Raw genomic sequence first — 17,235 nt, forward strand, 5'->3', positions numbered from 1 at the left:
TAATTTTTTTTGAAATGTCAGAGATGTTTATTTGTAAATTTTGAGGTGTTTATTATTCTCACTATAACAGATGAAAATAAACAAGTGAGATGGGAAAATTTTCATTTTTCCTTTAGTTGCATAATAAATCTGCACACTAATAGTTGCCTAATAATTTATGCACATATGTATTCCCCTGATGATGTTCACACTCACATTTCCGTTGTGAAACATTCAGGTTTCAGGTTTATTAACATTTTGGATTGACTGATAGCACTGTGTTTGTTCCATATTAAAATTAATCCTCAAAAATACAACTTGCCTAATAATTGTGCACACAGTGTAGATAGATACTTTATTAATCCCAAGTATGTGAAAGTTGTGCACTGCTACAAGTAATTGGACTTAACTGGCGTCCACATCAATGGTAGTCTGGTCTCGTAACACAGTAACTATATAAGCAAGAGCAGAGCAGTGTCCTAAACCCCATTTTATCTTTATTAAAAGCTTTACATACGCTACAACTCTGTGATGGCCACTGTGATTTCCCATCACAGCAATGCTGTGATATACTGGTAATATCAAGAGAGGCCCACTGAACCAAGAAGCTGGTTAAAAATGCAGCCTCAGTTATAGAACATACTTTTGACCTGCCGGAGGTAGTAGCGTATGAGAGAATGAAGCCAAAATTAAAGGCCATCATGAGCAATGCTGCATATCCTCTTTATGACACACTAGCAAGTCCGTTAACCTACCTGATATTGTAAGTTGCCCTAAATAAGGGTGCAACAATGACTGCATAACTAGGTTCAGAATAAGTGTTTAGTTATTTTTAACTTTAAAGTAATATTAATGGCTATTTTAACTATTATAGCAGAAAAGTACTTTCCTGGCATCAATCGAATCAATTTTTAAACTAGAATGTCAAAGACTCCAAGGTGTAATAATTGTGTGTTTATTATTTGACTAAAACACACACTAAAGAGTGGTAACTTGTGTTTTCAATTAGCATAAGCGGAATCTTTGGGTATATTTTCACAGAAGAATGTCTTATTTGTACAGTGGAGTAAATAGTTTACTTGCCTATCTCTCAAGTACCATACTCTTCTCCTTATTTCCTATTTTATTCTGTCATGACCCACACCACTGTGCCTTTAACAAATACTTTACCAACTGAAACCCTGCAAACCTTTTTCTCTGTGGTGAGTGGTCAAATGAGGATCTTTTTGACTGCAATAATGTTTGGTGTTTGCAACCTGGACACCAGCAAAAAGAGGAAGAAAAATTCCAGTTTCCTCTTATCTTAGAGGAATGTGAATGTACTCTAATGCCTTGTGCTTTTATCAAAAATGGAGTTTGGTTTTTGTTAAATGAAACACTTAGGAAATGGAAACAAAAAAGGACATCAGAGATACACAGGCTCAGCTGATTTATGCATGTTGTATGATGTTGCATCACTTTAGTAGCTCTTCAAAAAGTGAAACATTAATAAGTTAACTTTTCAAAATTAGTACAGTAACATACAGTAGTGTCAAGTAGTACATTTGCAAAGTACATTTTAAGGATTTGCATGTAAGCTTTCAACATTTAATAAAAGACAGGAGAATAAAGTATGTTGAGTTGAGTATTAGAAAACCAGCAGTGAAACTGATTTATGGTTCCTCTCCAAAAATTTTAAGTGCTTATTTCTTTTAATTACAAAGTTGAACTCAAACTTTGTTACTTTCTTGTTTGTTATTTGTGTGTGGATCGAGCAGACATGGGTGGCACAAGGGTTCATTAACCATTGCTAACCAATTACAACTTTCTGTTGCTACCATCTTTGGATAAAATTGTCAAGAAATGGCAGGAGGCCGTTGCTCAATTGCCAAGGAACAGGACATTGTCTGTAACAGAAGAGAATGAGTTATTTTCATCTTTGAAAGGAATTGCTATTGTCTAATAGAAGAGAATGAGTTATTTTCCTCTTTGAAAGGAATTGCTAGTTGGTAGATTGCTGTGGAGATCCAACACCTTCCTAGGCTACTAACTGCTTGGGTACAAATGTAAAGGGTTACAGGGTGCAAGACTAACATGTAGCTAGGGTGGCAGAGACCCTGAATTGGGGTCTACAGCCAAAATTTCATGTTTCAGTCTAGATTTGGAAAAAGATGATCCGCTGTTGCGACCTCTAACGGGAGCAGCCGAAAGAAGATGATGAAAGGTCATTGAAAAGCTAAGAACACATGATATTCAATATGGTGTTCCACATGGTTGTATCCTGGGTCCACTGTTATTCTCAATCTATATGCTTCCATTAGGTCAGATTATCTCATGGCACAAAGTGACCTACCACAGCTATGCTGATAACACACAGTTGTACTTATCAATAGCACCTGATGACCCTGATTCTCTTGATTCACTACCACAATGTCTGACTTCTCAGAATGGATGAATAGTAACTTTCTCAAGTTAAATAAAGAGAAAACTGAAATCTTAGTGATTGGCAATAATGAATACAATGAGGCTATTAGAAATAAACTGGATACATTAGAATTAAAGGTCAAGACGGAGGTAAAAAGCTTAGGGGTAATTGTTGACTGTAATCTGAATTTTAAATCACATATTAATCAGATCACTAGGACAGCATTTTTTCACTTCAGAAACATAGCTAAAGTTAGACCTCTTATATCATTGAAAGATGCTGAGAGATTAATTCACGCGTTTGTTTTCATTTGACTAGATTACTGTAACGCACTCCTCTCAGGACTACCCAAAAAAGACATAAATCGTGTTGCACCAAGTGCAGAATGCAGCTGCTAGAATCCTAACTAGGAAAAGAAAATCTGATCACATTTCTCCAGTTTTGATGTCACTACACTGGTTACCTGTGTCATTCAGGATTGACTTTAAAATTCTGCTTATGGTTTATAAAGCTTTAAATAATCTCGCCCCATCTTATATATCGGAATGTCTGACACCTTATATTCCAAATCATAACCTTAGATCCTCAAATGAGTACTTCTTTAGAATTCCAAGACCAAAACTTAAAAGAAGTGGTGAGGCGGCCTTCTGCTGTTATGCACAAAAAATCTGGAATAGCCTGCCAATAGGAATTCGCCAGGCTAATACAGTAGAGCACTTTTAAAAAAAAAAACTGCTAAAAACACATTACTTTAACATGGCCTTTTCATAACTTCCCTTTAACTTAATCCTGATACTCTGTATGTTCAATTCATCAACATAACTATTCATGGTGGCTCTAAAATCCGTACTGACCCCTACTCTCTTCTGTTTCTTTTTCCGGTTTCTTTGTGGTGGTGGCCTGTGCCACCACCACCTACTCAAAGCATCATGATGCTCCAACAATGATGGATGGATTAAAAGCCAGAAGTCTACATGACCATCATCATCAAGTCCTTCCTGAGAACCCTAAATCCAAAGAGGACTGTTTCATTAATGTTAGGTAGAATGCCCAGAGGGGACTGGGCAGTCTAATGGTCTGGAATCCCTACAGATTTTATTTTTTTCTCTAGCTGTCTGGAGTTTTTTTTTGTTTTTTTTGTCAACCCTGGCCATTGGACCTTACTCTTATTCTATGTTAATTAATGTTGACTTATTTTATTTGCTTACTGTGTCTTTTATTTTTCTATTCTTCATTATGTAAAGCACTTTGAGCTACTTTTTGTATGAAAATGTGCTATATACATAAATGTTGTTGTTGTTGTAAGAAGGCAGAGTGCTTCTGTAGCTGCATTGGAGACCTGGCCCTTTTAAGATCAATAGAATGATCGAGCAAAGGAACACTTTGTCCTATCATGTTGACCTAGAACCAATGTATTGTTTCCTTAATGGTTTAGCTTTTCCCTACCATAATGATATGACTCTTGGTCAGTCTCCGCTTTAGACTGAAATGTGGGGAATCATATTTCTATTATAACCCTAGTCTGTTAATGTCTCTTGACATTAACTGGTAGCGAGTTAATTTTGCTTAAAAAAAAAAAAAAAAAATAAAGCCCTTAAAACCTGTGCCCATCCATTCCCCAACCCGCTTATCCTGAGCATGGTCTTGGAGAAGATTGAGCGAATTCCGTCAACCTTCGTGTGCAAGGCAGGAAAAGTCTGGTGAGAGCGCCTGTCCGTTGTAGGGGGAACACACTTGCACAAACACAAATTAAAGCCAATTTTGCAACGCGTGTTCACCTAATATGCATGTCCTTAGCCCTGTGCACCTTAAAACATGCAGTATTTATTTATTTATTTTTTTTTAAACTTGTCTTTAATTCGTTTAATTTAATTTTTTTTTCTTAGCTGTATTTTTATTATTTTCTGTTATTTGTGTTTCTGCCTTATAAATATTTCCAGATCTTTATTTGCAATATAGTTATATTTGAAAAGTGCTTTATATTACTGTAGTGTATGTAGGTCCCACATAAAGATCATTATGTATAGCCAACCAACTTAATAGACTCATTCTCCTGCGTGAGAAAGAACATTGCCAATACGCAGTGCCCCCAAAATGAAATGTGTAAAACCACATGGGCACAGGATTTTGAACATCACTTTGTACTCCGTTATTTGGAAAAAGGAAAAAAAAAAAAAAAACAATTTCCATTGGTACAAAACTAAAGTTTCTGTGGTGATATCCTGAAACACATAAAGACAGTTGTAAAAAAAAGGTTTAAAGTAAAATGTTTTTTGTTTCTTACTGAACTGAAAATTTATTTGTACCAAGTTTTTTAAGGTAAAAATGTCTTTATTTATTTTTTTTTTTGTGTGTGTGTTTTTTTTTTTTTCCTTTCCTCTTGCTGTTCAATTTTTGATAATAGAAGACTGAGGAATAACAAGGGATTTCTGGAGACGTCTTAAAATAAAGAGCTGTCCTCAAGTAAACATTACTAGTGAAGTAATTATATACTATAGTGAGTTTGTAGCAGAATATTTATGTTGGTGTAAATGTGTGGACAAACCACTCGGTAGTGAGCAAGGTAATCGGTTGTCTATCTTAATAAAATAATGTGTCTGTATGGTTGCTGTTCTTCTGTCATTCCGAACCATGGCATTCTCACAAACATTTTTAGTAACAAAATGCATTGCCATTGTCATTGCAATAGATAGCAGATCACAAACATTAGTACTGCTTTTATGAATCCCATACCAAATGGCACATAACACAGAAATGTGCATTGCATGGGGCGCTGCAAACGTTAACTCTGAACTCTACAGCTACTTCACAAATATTCTTTTTAAAGACTAATGGAACACATACAGTATTATACTACATTGGTGGATGTTTTTGTAGTGAGGAATAGGCAGTAGCACAATTTAGAGATTTTGATGAATCTTGATGTTTTAGACCTCCATGAGTCTGAAAATACAATTTTTGGAATTATGTCTGTGCTTCTGTTTGCGTGTGTAAATACGATAACTTGAGAATGCTTTCACTTAGGTCAGACAAATTTTGGTATACAAGTATTAGGTACAAAACGTGCATTTCTATCAAATTTAGGGATATTTCCACTAACCGGAAGTGGTACTTTACCTTTTATTCATGCAGCTGCAGAGTCTGATTTATTCAGCTTTAGTCTGATAATAATAATTGTTCAATATTTATTGATTTTTTGTTGATGGTTCTTTAATGTACATAATATTAAATATAATCATTGTCTTGCGGTTTACTCCTCAAATATCCATCCCCATATCTGAGTATATGAGAAAGTCTAGGGGAGACCACTCCTGATTTTTTTTTTTTTCTTCAACCTCCAAAGAGTTTCATGACTTTGTCTCCAGAACTGTATATGGAGATAGTGATAAAAGGGAGATAAATAATTGAGGCAAATAAATGCAAGAACATAATTTATCTTCTGGTGACAGGCACATTTTTTTTTTTTGTCTGTGCTAAACAAGTCAGTCATTTTTTATTTTCTTTAAACTTCTGTCTTGATATTGAATCTTTTTTTCTGGCTTTTTAATTGATGATGAATTATTACATTTTTAACTATAATGTTAAAGGTTTTAACTTGAGTTGTGCTTATAGTGAGAAGTCTGAAATGGATCATGCAATCAACCCCAGAGGGAGGCTGTTGAAATTGGCATCCAGTCCAGGGCCTACGGTAAGCAAAACAGTATGTACCAAATGTAACAAGTGTTTTTTTTTTTAGTTTTTTCATTTTCATATTACATTTTTTTTTTTTTCTTTTTCTTCTTTTTAACAGTCACCCAAGCGGGCACGCCATGGCAATGCTGAAAGTCATAATACATCTCCAGTATCTGATGTTGCTTTGGCTGTTAGCAGCTTGGAACGGTCAGAGTTATGCATGGACAGCCTGTTTGAAGCAGTGAAAACATCAAGAACTGCTATGGTGGTAAAAGATCCTTAATGGTCTATTTAGTGAGGATTCTTGTGAGACCATGATAGACACCAATTTTCTAGCCAGAATAGGATGTCCTTTAGGGAAAATTTGAAAATCTGTATTTAATAAAATGACTGCTACCATCTCCAGGAACTCTGCACAGTTTTGAAAGTACATGAAATATTTAATGATATCATGTAATTTTTATTGTTGCATAATTTAACTTGTTTTGAATGTATTCATTATGTGTAAAAATAACAAACGTTTTGACTTCTTATTTTGAAAAACATTGAAATATGTTTATTTTAATCTACTTTTAACATGTATATTTAAATACAGCATTGTCAGTTTTGAAGGGAAATCATTATTTTTTGGGTTTTCCTTCCTATTAACATATTTAATATGGGAGTCTATTTTTATCAAAAAAGGAAAATGCTAAAAATGTACTTCATTATTTTTGCTTGCTTTTTGCATTGTGACTTGCAATCTCAGTTTTAACTTTTTGATACAGTACCTCCTAATGTTTATCAAATATCATGTCATGAGATTTCACCTGTGTTTATGTGCCTGAATGCTTGGCAGTATTTACCTGCATATGGGTCATGTCTGTATATATTGTCTGATTCTACACAGGTTTTGTGAATGCCACAACACCCAGTACAGCTAATAAGAATGCAGCCTGATGGAAGGGATTATTATTTGAATAGCATATAGTTTAATGTAATCTCTGCATTCTCACAGCATTGTTATGTTAAATAAAAATATACTGTAGTTAGTTGGCGCATATGCAGGTAAGTAACCTAAAGTGTTTTGGGGCATTTCACTCAAAATGATATAATCTTTACCCAAACATACTGTCAGAATCTTATGACATAGTAATATCTAAGTAGTCACAGTTTTGCAATAAAGTTAAATTATTTGATAGTGGGTCCTAGCTCTTCCATAGAGATTAGTTTATTTGAGTTGTATTGAATACATTAATATTTAAAGATAAAGTAATTACTCAAGAAGACACACTTTTGCAAATCCAGAACTTATTTTTGATTTTTTGCATTATTGATATAATTGATATGAGGTCAGCAAGTCCAAAGTGATGTTGCTGGTTCAAACCTGCTAATTTGAACACCCAAAACGACTCTGCGATTCTCTCCACTGTTCTCCTTATATTGGGACCATCTGTTTAATTCCAAATTCCTGTCTGCATGCACGTTAGGCAGGGCTGCTTTGAGGTTACTTTGACTCTCATTTTAAAGTGTGAGCTTTGTGATTCATATCTTTCATATCAAATGAAGAAGATGCTTTTGTTTATGCTGTTCTGTGCCACAATTACATGACCTAGCATACAGTTATTCTGATAATTTTCCAAAGAATCTGCCACCCTTTCACAATTTAGTTTCACTTTTAGTTTTAAATATTGCATTTTTCTTAGGTGGTGGTGGATGATTGGATAGACAGATACAAGACAGAGAGAAAACTAGGTCTGCTGGAGCTCATAAACTTCATCATTCATTGCTGCGGGTGCAAAGGTATCTTTACACTATGAATGTGCAATTATGTTAATCTGTCTGAACTATAACTTCCCTTGTCATTCCTTTCTTTTTCATTTTAGGTGTCGTGACACCAGAGTTGTTCAAAGACCTGCAAAATGCACAGATTATTAATCAACTAACCAAGGAGTTCAAGAAGGTGAGAGAGCTAGGAGGAATTGAGATCGCTAATGGCTAAATTATCAACAGAAGCTACAGGCATTTTCCATGATGATGCCATTGACAAAGTGTAGTACATTTTGAGGTGTTGCTAATGGGTCATATCCTTTCCATAGGATTCATCCTGTTATCCCTTGTCCATGAGCACCCCTGAATGGAAAAAGTTTGGTGCAAATATGAGCGAGTTTCTAAGCATACTAGTACAACGCTGCCAGAATAGCATCTTGTATGATGATGGCCTGATGGACTCTGTGATCCCCTTCCTCACTGGACTTTCAGATTCCCAAATTCGAGCATTTCGACACACTGGGACCTTGGCAGGTTAGTGAAGTTTAAAACTTTTTGTCGCCCAAAAAAAATTTTTATGTCAGAGAAGTGTGTATCGGAGAGTGTGCAAATATATACATATGTTTTGTAGCGTAGTAAGTGCATTAACTGTTATTTTTCTCCATTACATTGAGAGGAGCTTTGAATGTAGTTTAGACTAGCCTGTATCTTAAAGAACATTGCCTTCAGCTGTTGTATTTTATGCTTGCTTAGTTTGTTTGAAGAACAAGGCTTTATACAGTATACTTGGTTTTTCTGAGCTACAAAAACCCCAGTAATTGGCTTCATAATTGTTATATGGTTCAAATGAGATGCTTATTTAATGCCTCAACTACTTGTTCATCCTCTTATAAGGAAAAACCAAGGAGGACTAGCCATGTAAAGCACAGTTACTATTATACTACTTTGTTCTGAAATTTAGATCATTTGCCTAGAAAAGGTATTCGCACCCTTGAAGTGTTCACATTTTATTATCATACAACATTGAATCAGTGGATTTTATTATACACTGATCAACAGAAAAAAGTCTCTTTAATGTCAAAATGAAAGATCTCTGCAAAGTGATGAAAATTAATTAGAAATATAAAATAACTGATTGAATAAGAATTCACCCCATTTATATATGGTCTCGTTCGATGCGTGAGATGGACGTCTGAAGTGGAGCTCCGCTAGCAGTGGTGCTATTTTTCATATTATTTGCTTATTATTCTGAGATATCCTGTATTTATTCAACCCGATTGGGACTGCTACAGTATATGTAAATACATATAAACATAGCCAACAAGAAGGGGGGTCCGAAAGAATCGAAGACTAAAGCTACATCAAGCTACGATCAGCAAGCCCTAGCTCGAGATACGGCCTCTCAGAGACGGACCTGGATCAGATGGGTGAAAGTACAGACTCCTCGGGACCACGGTCCGCTACATCGTCGCCGGCTGAGAGCGAAAAGGGGAGCGAAGGTGCGTCGTGAGTGCAGATGTGGATAGCTCGCCGATTGGAGAGGATTACCTGAAACTGGAAAAGGCCGGGAGGTCCGCGGCTTCAGTTACGCAATTACGTGGGACTGGAGCAGCGGGGACACCGGCTTCAGCAGAGTCTGCTGCTTCATCTACGGTACAAGAAGGCACAATTGAGCTATCTGAACTGAAAGTGTTGCTCGCTGAGCTCACGCAAGATATAAATAAAAGCGAGAAGGCTAATGAGAAAGCAACGGCAAAGGCACATGAGAGACAGAAACAGGAGATGAAACAGGCCAATGAATGGCTGCGACAGGAAATCCAACAGGCAAATGAAAGGCTGCGTCAAGAGGTACAACTTGAACTTCGACAGGTGCTGGGTAAAATTGAAGAGCGCATTCAGAAAAACTCGGTTAAACTGAGCACGCTTGCTGATCAATTGGAGCATCTTAATGAGACATTCACGAATCGGATCGAAATGGCCGAACATTCAGCTGCCAGTGCCGAGGAAAGAGCAGTAAATGTCAGTTTGGAATGTAAAAAACTCAGAGAAAAACTTGGAGACAGACTGGCTGCTTTAGAAGATGGGAGTAGAAGGTATAATGTCAGAATTGAAGGTCTGCGGAGAATCGAAAGTTCAAACCCTGTGAAATTCGCAGCTGAACTTTTTCTAAAATAATCGGGCGACTTTAAAGCAGAATCTGAGATAGCAGCGCTTACAGCGGATCAAACACCGTCAGACCTCGACCAAGATCTTTTATAGTTCATTTTGAACGATTATCATTTAAGTTAGAGGTGATGGCACTCCTCAGAATAAAGGAAGATATTATATATGAAAATAGCCACATTCGTATCTTCCCTGACTTCTCTCCAGCAACAGCTATTAAGCGCAGCCTTCTATAATATTAAACAGCGGCTACGGCAAGCCAGTGTCAAATACAGCCTCCTGTATCCGGCAAAACTGAAAGTGGAATGGCAGGGTCAATTCTATGTCTTCGCTAGCAAGGAAGAAGCAGAAAATGAATTAAGAAAGCTGATCCCGGGACTATTCTGATACATAATTGTGAGTCATGGCGGTAAATGATAATGCTAGGATTAATAATCTACTGTCTGATCTATTTGTTTTAAAATACGGGTTTTTTATCAGCATATATTCTCATATATTCTTATTATTACTTATTACTTAGTATTACTAGGGCGCTAAATGTTTGTTTTATTGTGCTTAATTACGTTTTCCTCCTTTTTTTTTTTTTCTTTTTCTTTTCTAATTATTTCATGTGTACCCTAAATGAGACTGTTCAATATCATACCCTTGGTTTACTGTTATTGCTATTACTGCATTAAGACTTGTTATGCTTATTTTGGACACATCTTTAACACCATCACCTGGGTTTATTATCTGGAGGTATCATCTTAATGCACTAAAATTGCTGAAGATTATATATATGTGCAAAATTCTTTTTTTTTTTTTTCCCTCTTTTAAAGACTATATTGGTAACAGATATCTCTATCTTTTAACCTAAAGCGCCACTGTATCGGGGCTTGATGTGCTTTGGGCGTGCTCTGTCTCTGGGTATGTCAGAGGACTGGGACTGCGTGATGTGGGTTTTAGCCTCACTTGGGGAGGCAAAAAGGAGGGTGGGGGTTAAGGGGAAGAGAAAGAGAGCAGGCTTGATCTATACCTAATCTATCATCTCAATCTTTATAATTATAACTATCAACGTAATAATAAGCTGCATGGCAACAACTCTTGGGGAATAGGAAATTAAGACCTAAACTATTTCACTTCCAGTTAAGACTATAAAATGACATCAAAAACTCAGAATCAGTGTCTCCATGATGGGACAGTTAACCGTAAGCTGGAATGTTAAAGGCCTGAATCACGAATTAAAGAGAAAGAAAGTACTTTCTCACCTAACAGGTCTAAATGCTAAAATAGTATTTTTACAGGAAACCCACTTACTAAGTAAGGATCAGTTCCGGCTGCAAAAACTGGACTGGCCAAATGTTCCATTCTAGTTTTACAAAGAAAACTAGAGGGGTGGGAATTCTCATACATAGAACAGTACTATTTGTAGCATCAGATGTAGTATTGGATCCTGAAGGGAGATATGTGATGGTCATGGGAGACTTATCTAACTGTAAAATGATTTTGATAAATGTTTATGCACCTAATGTTGATGATAAGGAATTTATACAAAATTTATTTGCATCCATTCCCAATCTGAACACTCATAAACTTATAATGGCTGGGGACTTTAATTGTGTTTTAAATCCACTTTTAGATAAGACTTCCTCCACAGGGGAACGGCAACTAACACCGCAAAGATAATTACAAAGTTTATAACTGATCACAACTTATCAGATCCCTGGAGGTTTTTAAACCCAAATTCAAGAACATATTCTTTCTACTCACCAGTACATCATTGCTACTCAAGGATTGATTACTTCTTTATAGATAATAACTTCTTGCCTAAGATTAAATCTTGTAAATACGATGCTATTGTTATTTCAGACCATGCTCCGATGATCTTGGAGCTGAAATTACTAAGCCCCATACACTCACCCCGCAGATGGCACCTCAACCCGCTTCTATTAGCTGACGAGAATTGTACTGAATTTATATCCAAACAAATCGAATTCTTTCTAGAGACAAATACATCCCCTGAGATCTCTGCAGGAATACTCTGGGTAACTCTTAAGGCCTTCTTAAGAGGACAGATTATCTCATACTAGCAAAATACCCGCGCTTCGCAGCGGAGAAGTAGTGTGTTAAAGAAGCAATGAAAAGAAAAGGAAACATTTTGAAAATAACGTAACATGATTGTCAATGTAATTGTTTTGTCACTGTTGTGAGTGATGAGTGTTGTTGTCATATCTATATCTATATCTATATCTATATCTATATATATATATATATATCTATATATATATATCTACATATATACATATACATACACACACACATATATATATATATATATATATATATATATATATACATACATATATATACACACACAGCTATTTCAGATCAGTGCAATACGCTGCTTGTTAAAATGGATAACTCCGCTCTTACGTGCAAGTCTGCGTGGATATTATGAACTATCGATTTGTTCAAGTTCTATTTAAATTTTAAATAGAAGGAATTTTTATTTAGTCGACAGAAATATCTTTGGTAGGAATGGTAAAAACAGACAGGAATATTATTCCTGAATAAATCAACTCAAACCTTAAACAACTTATAATATTTTGCTCTCCATAAAAATATATCCTGTCTAAATTATACAAGTTAGAAATAAAGTAAACATTAAAAGAACAAACATTCAAATTTCTTTACTCTTATGTAATTTTATATAAAAATAAACTTAGATTTTAAATATCCCAAAAGATTTTGCTCTCCATAAAAATATATCCTGTCAAAATTATACAAATTCAAATATGAACATGCTGCATAACAAAACCTGGAAATATAAATAAAATGTGTTCCTTTCAGCAATAACAAATCAAATCATTCAGTTGTCTTTGCTCATATGTCATTTTAGAGCTGGACGCCTGGCATCTTTTTTGGCCACAGGTTCGTTTCTGTTTGGTGTGAGGTTCTGTGTTGTGGAGATTCTCAGGATGGATTGCAGGTGCTCATCAGTGAGGCGACTCCTGTGTGCTGTTTTGTTAGTCTTTATCACTGAGAAGAGCTTCTCACACAGATATGTGCTACCAAACATGCACAAGGTTCGAGCCGCATGTAGACGGACTTTTTTTGTTCTTCAAAGTCACCAAAGCGCCGTGCAAACTCAGTGCGCTCAGTTTATCAGCAAAGTGCGTATTTGGGAACACCGTAGTGACGACTTGGTTTAACATTACTTGGCAACAGGGAAAGTGGGGCAAGGTGCACTGGTGCATTTGTGTCTCCCATAAAAGCAGCTTCACTTGAAATCACTTTGTGATTGTGCACGGTAAAACGTCCGCTGAAGTGTCAGATTCTTATTTAATTATTCTGCTTTCTGTATCTTCTGCATTGCATTCAGGTTACCCTGATGTTTTGTCTCATAGTGCCGTCTTAGATTAAATTCTGTAATTACAGCCACATTAGCTCCACAAATGAGACACACGGGTTCAGTAAACATATACTCAGCCTCCCATCGGTTTTAAAGGCTCTATTTTCAGAATCAACTTTTCTCTCAGCATCGTGTGAGCTAGCTTCAATAACTTGCAGCATCATAAGCTAGACTTGATTAACGCGGTAAGTGTTCGGCAAGGCAGCTGAAGCGCTGCATTATGGGATCTGTAGTTTATTGTGTTACCAGCGCTTCATATACCTGGGCCATTAATAACAATAATACAGTATATAAAATGATCTCGGGGCGGATATAATTACGCCGGGCGGATGTGGCCCGTGGCCCTTGAGTTTGACAAATATGGACTAAATAGAACTTGAAAAGATATATTTTTTCAAATGTGATCGCGCAATTCAGATAGAGTTGAGCCAAGCACTACAGCCTGCATCCTCCCTCGCTCTTACTTTTTTACCGTTCATCTAATGAATACACTGAGTATGGCTTTACCAAAACAATCATTGATGGCGAATAAAGTATCCATTATTCGAGTATGTAGATCGGGATATATATATATACATATATATATATATCCGCGTATCGCAGCGGAGAAGTAGTGTGTTAAAAAAGCTAGAAAAAGAAAAGGGAACATTTTAAAATAACGTAACATGACTGTCAATATACAGTATTTGTTTTGTGAGTGTTACTGAGTGTTGCTGTCATCAAGGATTTGATTATCATTATTTCTTTCAATCAGGTCGTATTTGTAGGATGTGTTGTGTTCAAGTTACATTCCGTGTTTGTCAATCGTTGTAAAGATGACAGGTTTCTTTCATCGATTCGTTTCTTACTGCATCAATAAACAGCTCGCCTTCTACTTTATCTGAGACCTGACACACTGCATGCACGGGTTTTTTTACACTGTCTTCCTTTAGCGGGACATTGACTTTTTCCACCGTGTGCTTTGTTTCCGCAGTAGCTGGATTTATGAATATGCTTATCAGACGCTTCATATTTTTTGCTGCCTTTTCAATTGTGTAATTCGGTTTTGTTCAGCGCTCTTTGGAACTGTTGCCTTTTATCTGTGCACTGCGTCAGTTCATGTGAGCCACTCGGTGTACATGCATCGAAGGTTCCCAGCTGTGCTGGTGCCATCTCGTGCTATGTCCGTGGCTGTATTTAATGTTACCTTAGTCCTGGCACTTAAAACTTTCTCTCGCAGTTTCGCTGAGTTTGTGTCAAACACCACCCTGACCATCTCATCTTCCTCTCCATAAACACAGTCCTTCACCCGTGAATATTTAGTGGGAGTTTGCTATTGGATTGCCGCTGACGGACGGCCTTATATGGGCAGGCACTAAATTACAAACGCCAGCGGCAGCCTGTCTATGAACTTAATTTAAAGTGTAGCAGAACTCATGAACATGGTTGTATATGTCACTCGCTCGCTTCTTATTGTTTCGCTGCCTTCTCAATTATATAATGCATGTTTTCTTCAGTGCTTTTTGGAGGTCTTCCTGGTTTTCTATGTACTGCGTGATTACGTGGGCAGCGTGATGATGTCACACGAAACTCCGCCACGGCGTTCAAGCTCATCTCCATTACAGTAAATGGAGAAAACAGCTTCCAGTTATGACCATTACGCGTAGAATTTCGATATAAAACCTGCCCAACTTTTGTAAGGAAGCTGTAAGGAATGAACCTGCCAAATTTCAGCCTTCCACCCACACGGGAAGTTGGAGAATTAGTGATGAGTGAGTGAGTGAGGGCTTTGCCTTTTATTAGTATAGATCTTTCCCACAGAAATAAATCCGAAGCGAAGAAAGTAGCAGAGATAAAAAGCGAAATTACTAAAATAGATGAAGAACATGCCAGACTACCAAGCGAGACTCTACATAAGAGGAGGCAGGCTCTACATTCAGAATTAAACCTCTTGACAACTAAAGAAACTGAACAACTAATTTACAAATCCAGACATCATTATTATGAACATGGAGAAAGCTAATAAGCTTTTAGCGCAACAAATTCACAAGCAAGATATGCAAGCGCAATCTCGGTAATCACTAACACGAACGGAGATAAAATCATAGAACACAAAAATATAATGTACACTTTTAGAGACTACTATAAATCCCTATATACTACTGAGTTTAAAGAAGACAATATACAATCTAATGCATTTCTGGATACATTACAGATACCACAAATTGACGCTTTTAGTGTGGAGGAACTCGATAAACCTCTGTCATTATCAGAATTACTGGATGCTATAAAGTCACTCCAAGGTGGAAAAGCAGCAGGCCCTGACGGCTACCCTGCAGAGTTTTACAAGAAATTCTCCGCTCAGCTAGCTCCCTCCTATTAGCAACATTTACAGAAGCCAGAGATAACCAATCTCTTCCACAAACCTTTCGCCAAGCACTAATCACTGTCTTTCCAAAACAAAATAAGGACTTATTACAATGTGCATCATACAGACCAATTTCACTTCTGAATAACACGTTAAAATACTCTCTAAAATCATAGCTAGAAGGATGGAGAAAGTGCTCCCTCGTAATATCACAAGACCAAACTGGATTTATTAGGGGCCGACACTTATCTTCAAATCTTCACGCCTGTTTAATGTAATATACTCACCAACTAAATCAAACACCCCAGAAATATTATTATCATTGGATGCAGAAAAAGCATTCGACATGATTGAATGGAAATACCTTTTTACTATTTTGGAGAAGTTTGGGTTTGGCCCGAACATTTGTGCATGGATTAAATTACTGTATACTAACCCAGAAGCTTCAGTTTGCATCAATAACATTTGCTCAGACTACTTTAAACTAGAGCGTGGCACAAGACAAGGATGCCCTTTGTCACCACTGCTGTTTGCAATTGCCATTGAACCACTGGCAATACATTGTCGAAATACTGATCAGATAAAGGGGATTAGCAGAGAAGGACTGGAACAGAAAATCTCATTATATGCAGATGACATGGTACTGTATATATGGACCCAGAAAATTCTGTGCCTGCAGTCTTAGCAGCACTCACAGAATTTCAAAAGCTCTCTGGTCTCAGAATTAATCTGAATAAAAGTGTACTCTTTCCGGTGAATTCTCAAGCATATAATATTAGATTAGACACCCTACCTTTTATCATTGCAGAACAGTTTAAATACCTAGGGGTAAACATAAAGCTCTATATCAACAAAATTTCGTGTCTGCATGGAAAAAATTAAACAAGACTTGCATAGATGGTCAACCCTTCATCTCACACTAGCTGGAAGAATTAACACTGTTAAGATGAATATTGTTCCTAAGCTCCTTTTTATTTCAAAACATACCAATATACATTAATAAATCGTTCTTTAAGCAATTAGATTCAACAATAACCTCATTTATTTGGAATTCAAAACATCCACGCATCAAAAGAGCGACCCTACAAAGACAAAAGGCAGAAGGCGGCATGGCTCTACCTAACTTCCAGTTTTATTACTGGGCAAATATACAGTCGATAAGAACCTGGACACAAATAGAAGAACATACACAGGTATGGACCGCAATAGAAGTAAAATCCTGCAGTACTTCTTTGTATTCCTTGCTCTGCTCCAATAAACACACGTTATCGGCAATACACTAATAACCCAATTGTGCTCCACTCACTTAGAATCTGGAACCAATGTAGAAAGCATTTTAAGACGGAGAAGCTTCTTTCTGTGGCACCCTGCAAAGAACCACCTCTTTCAACCTTCACAAACATATGCAGTTTTAATATCTGGAAAAATTTGGAATTAACTTGCTTAGAGATCTTTATATAGACAACGTCTTTGCATCCTATGAACAATTACATTCCAAATTTAACATTCCAGCTACAAATTTCTTTCACT

At 36.6% G+C, this 17,235-nt stretch overlaps 1 protein-coding gene across 3 annotated transcripts in view; it reads left to right on the top strand.

Annotated features, from left to right (window-relative positions):
- The window catches only part of LOC120525240 (cohesin subunit SA-2-like), a 200,534-nt gene that overhangs the window by 23,067 nt on the left and 160,232 nt on the right, over window positions 1-17,235 (top strand). For all 3 annotated transcript variants that reach the window (XM_039747367.1, XM_039747369.1, XM_039747368.1), the window contains exons 3-7: window positions 5,996-6,071; window positions 6,174-6,323; window positions 7,741-7,837; window positions 7,921-7,997; window positions 8,134-8,338. In XM_039747367.1, the coding sequence (XP_039603301.1) occupies window positions 5,996-6,071; window positions 6,174-6,323; window positions 7,741-7,837; window positions 7,921-7,997; window positions 8,134-8,338 (605 nt within the window). The remainder of the gene's footprint in view (window positions 1-5,995; window positions 6,072-6,173; window positions 6,324-7,740; window positions 7,838-7,920; window positions 7,998-8,133; window positions 8,339-17,235) is intronic.

Source organism: Polypterus senegalus, chromosome 3 (genome assembly GCF_016835505.1).
Source record: "Polypterus senegalus isolate Bchr_013 chromosome 3, ASM1683550v1, whole genome shotgun sequence".
Classification (NCBI taxonomy): Eukaryota; Metazoa; Chordata; class Cladistia; order Polypteriformes; family Polypteridae; genus Polypterus; species Polypterus senegalus.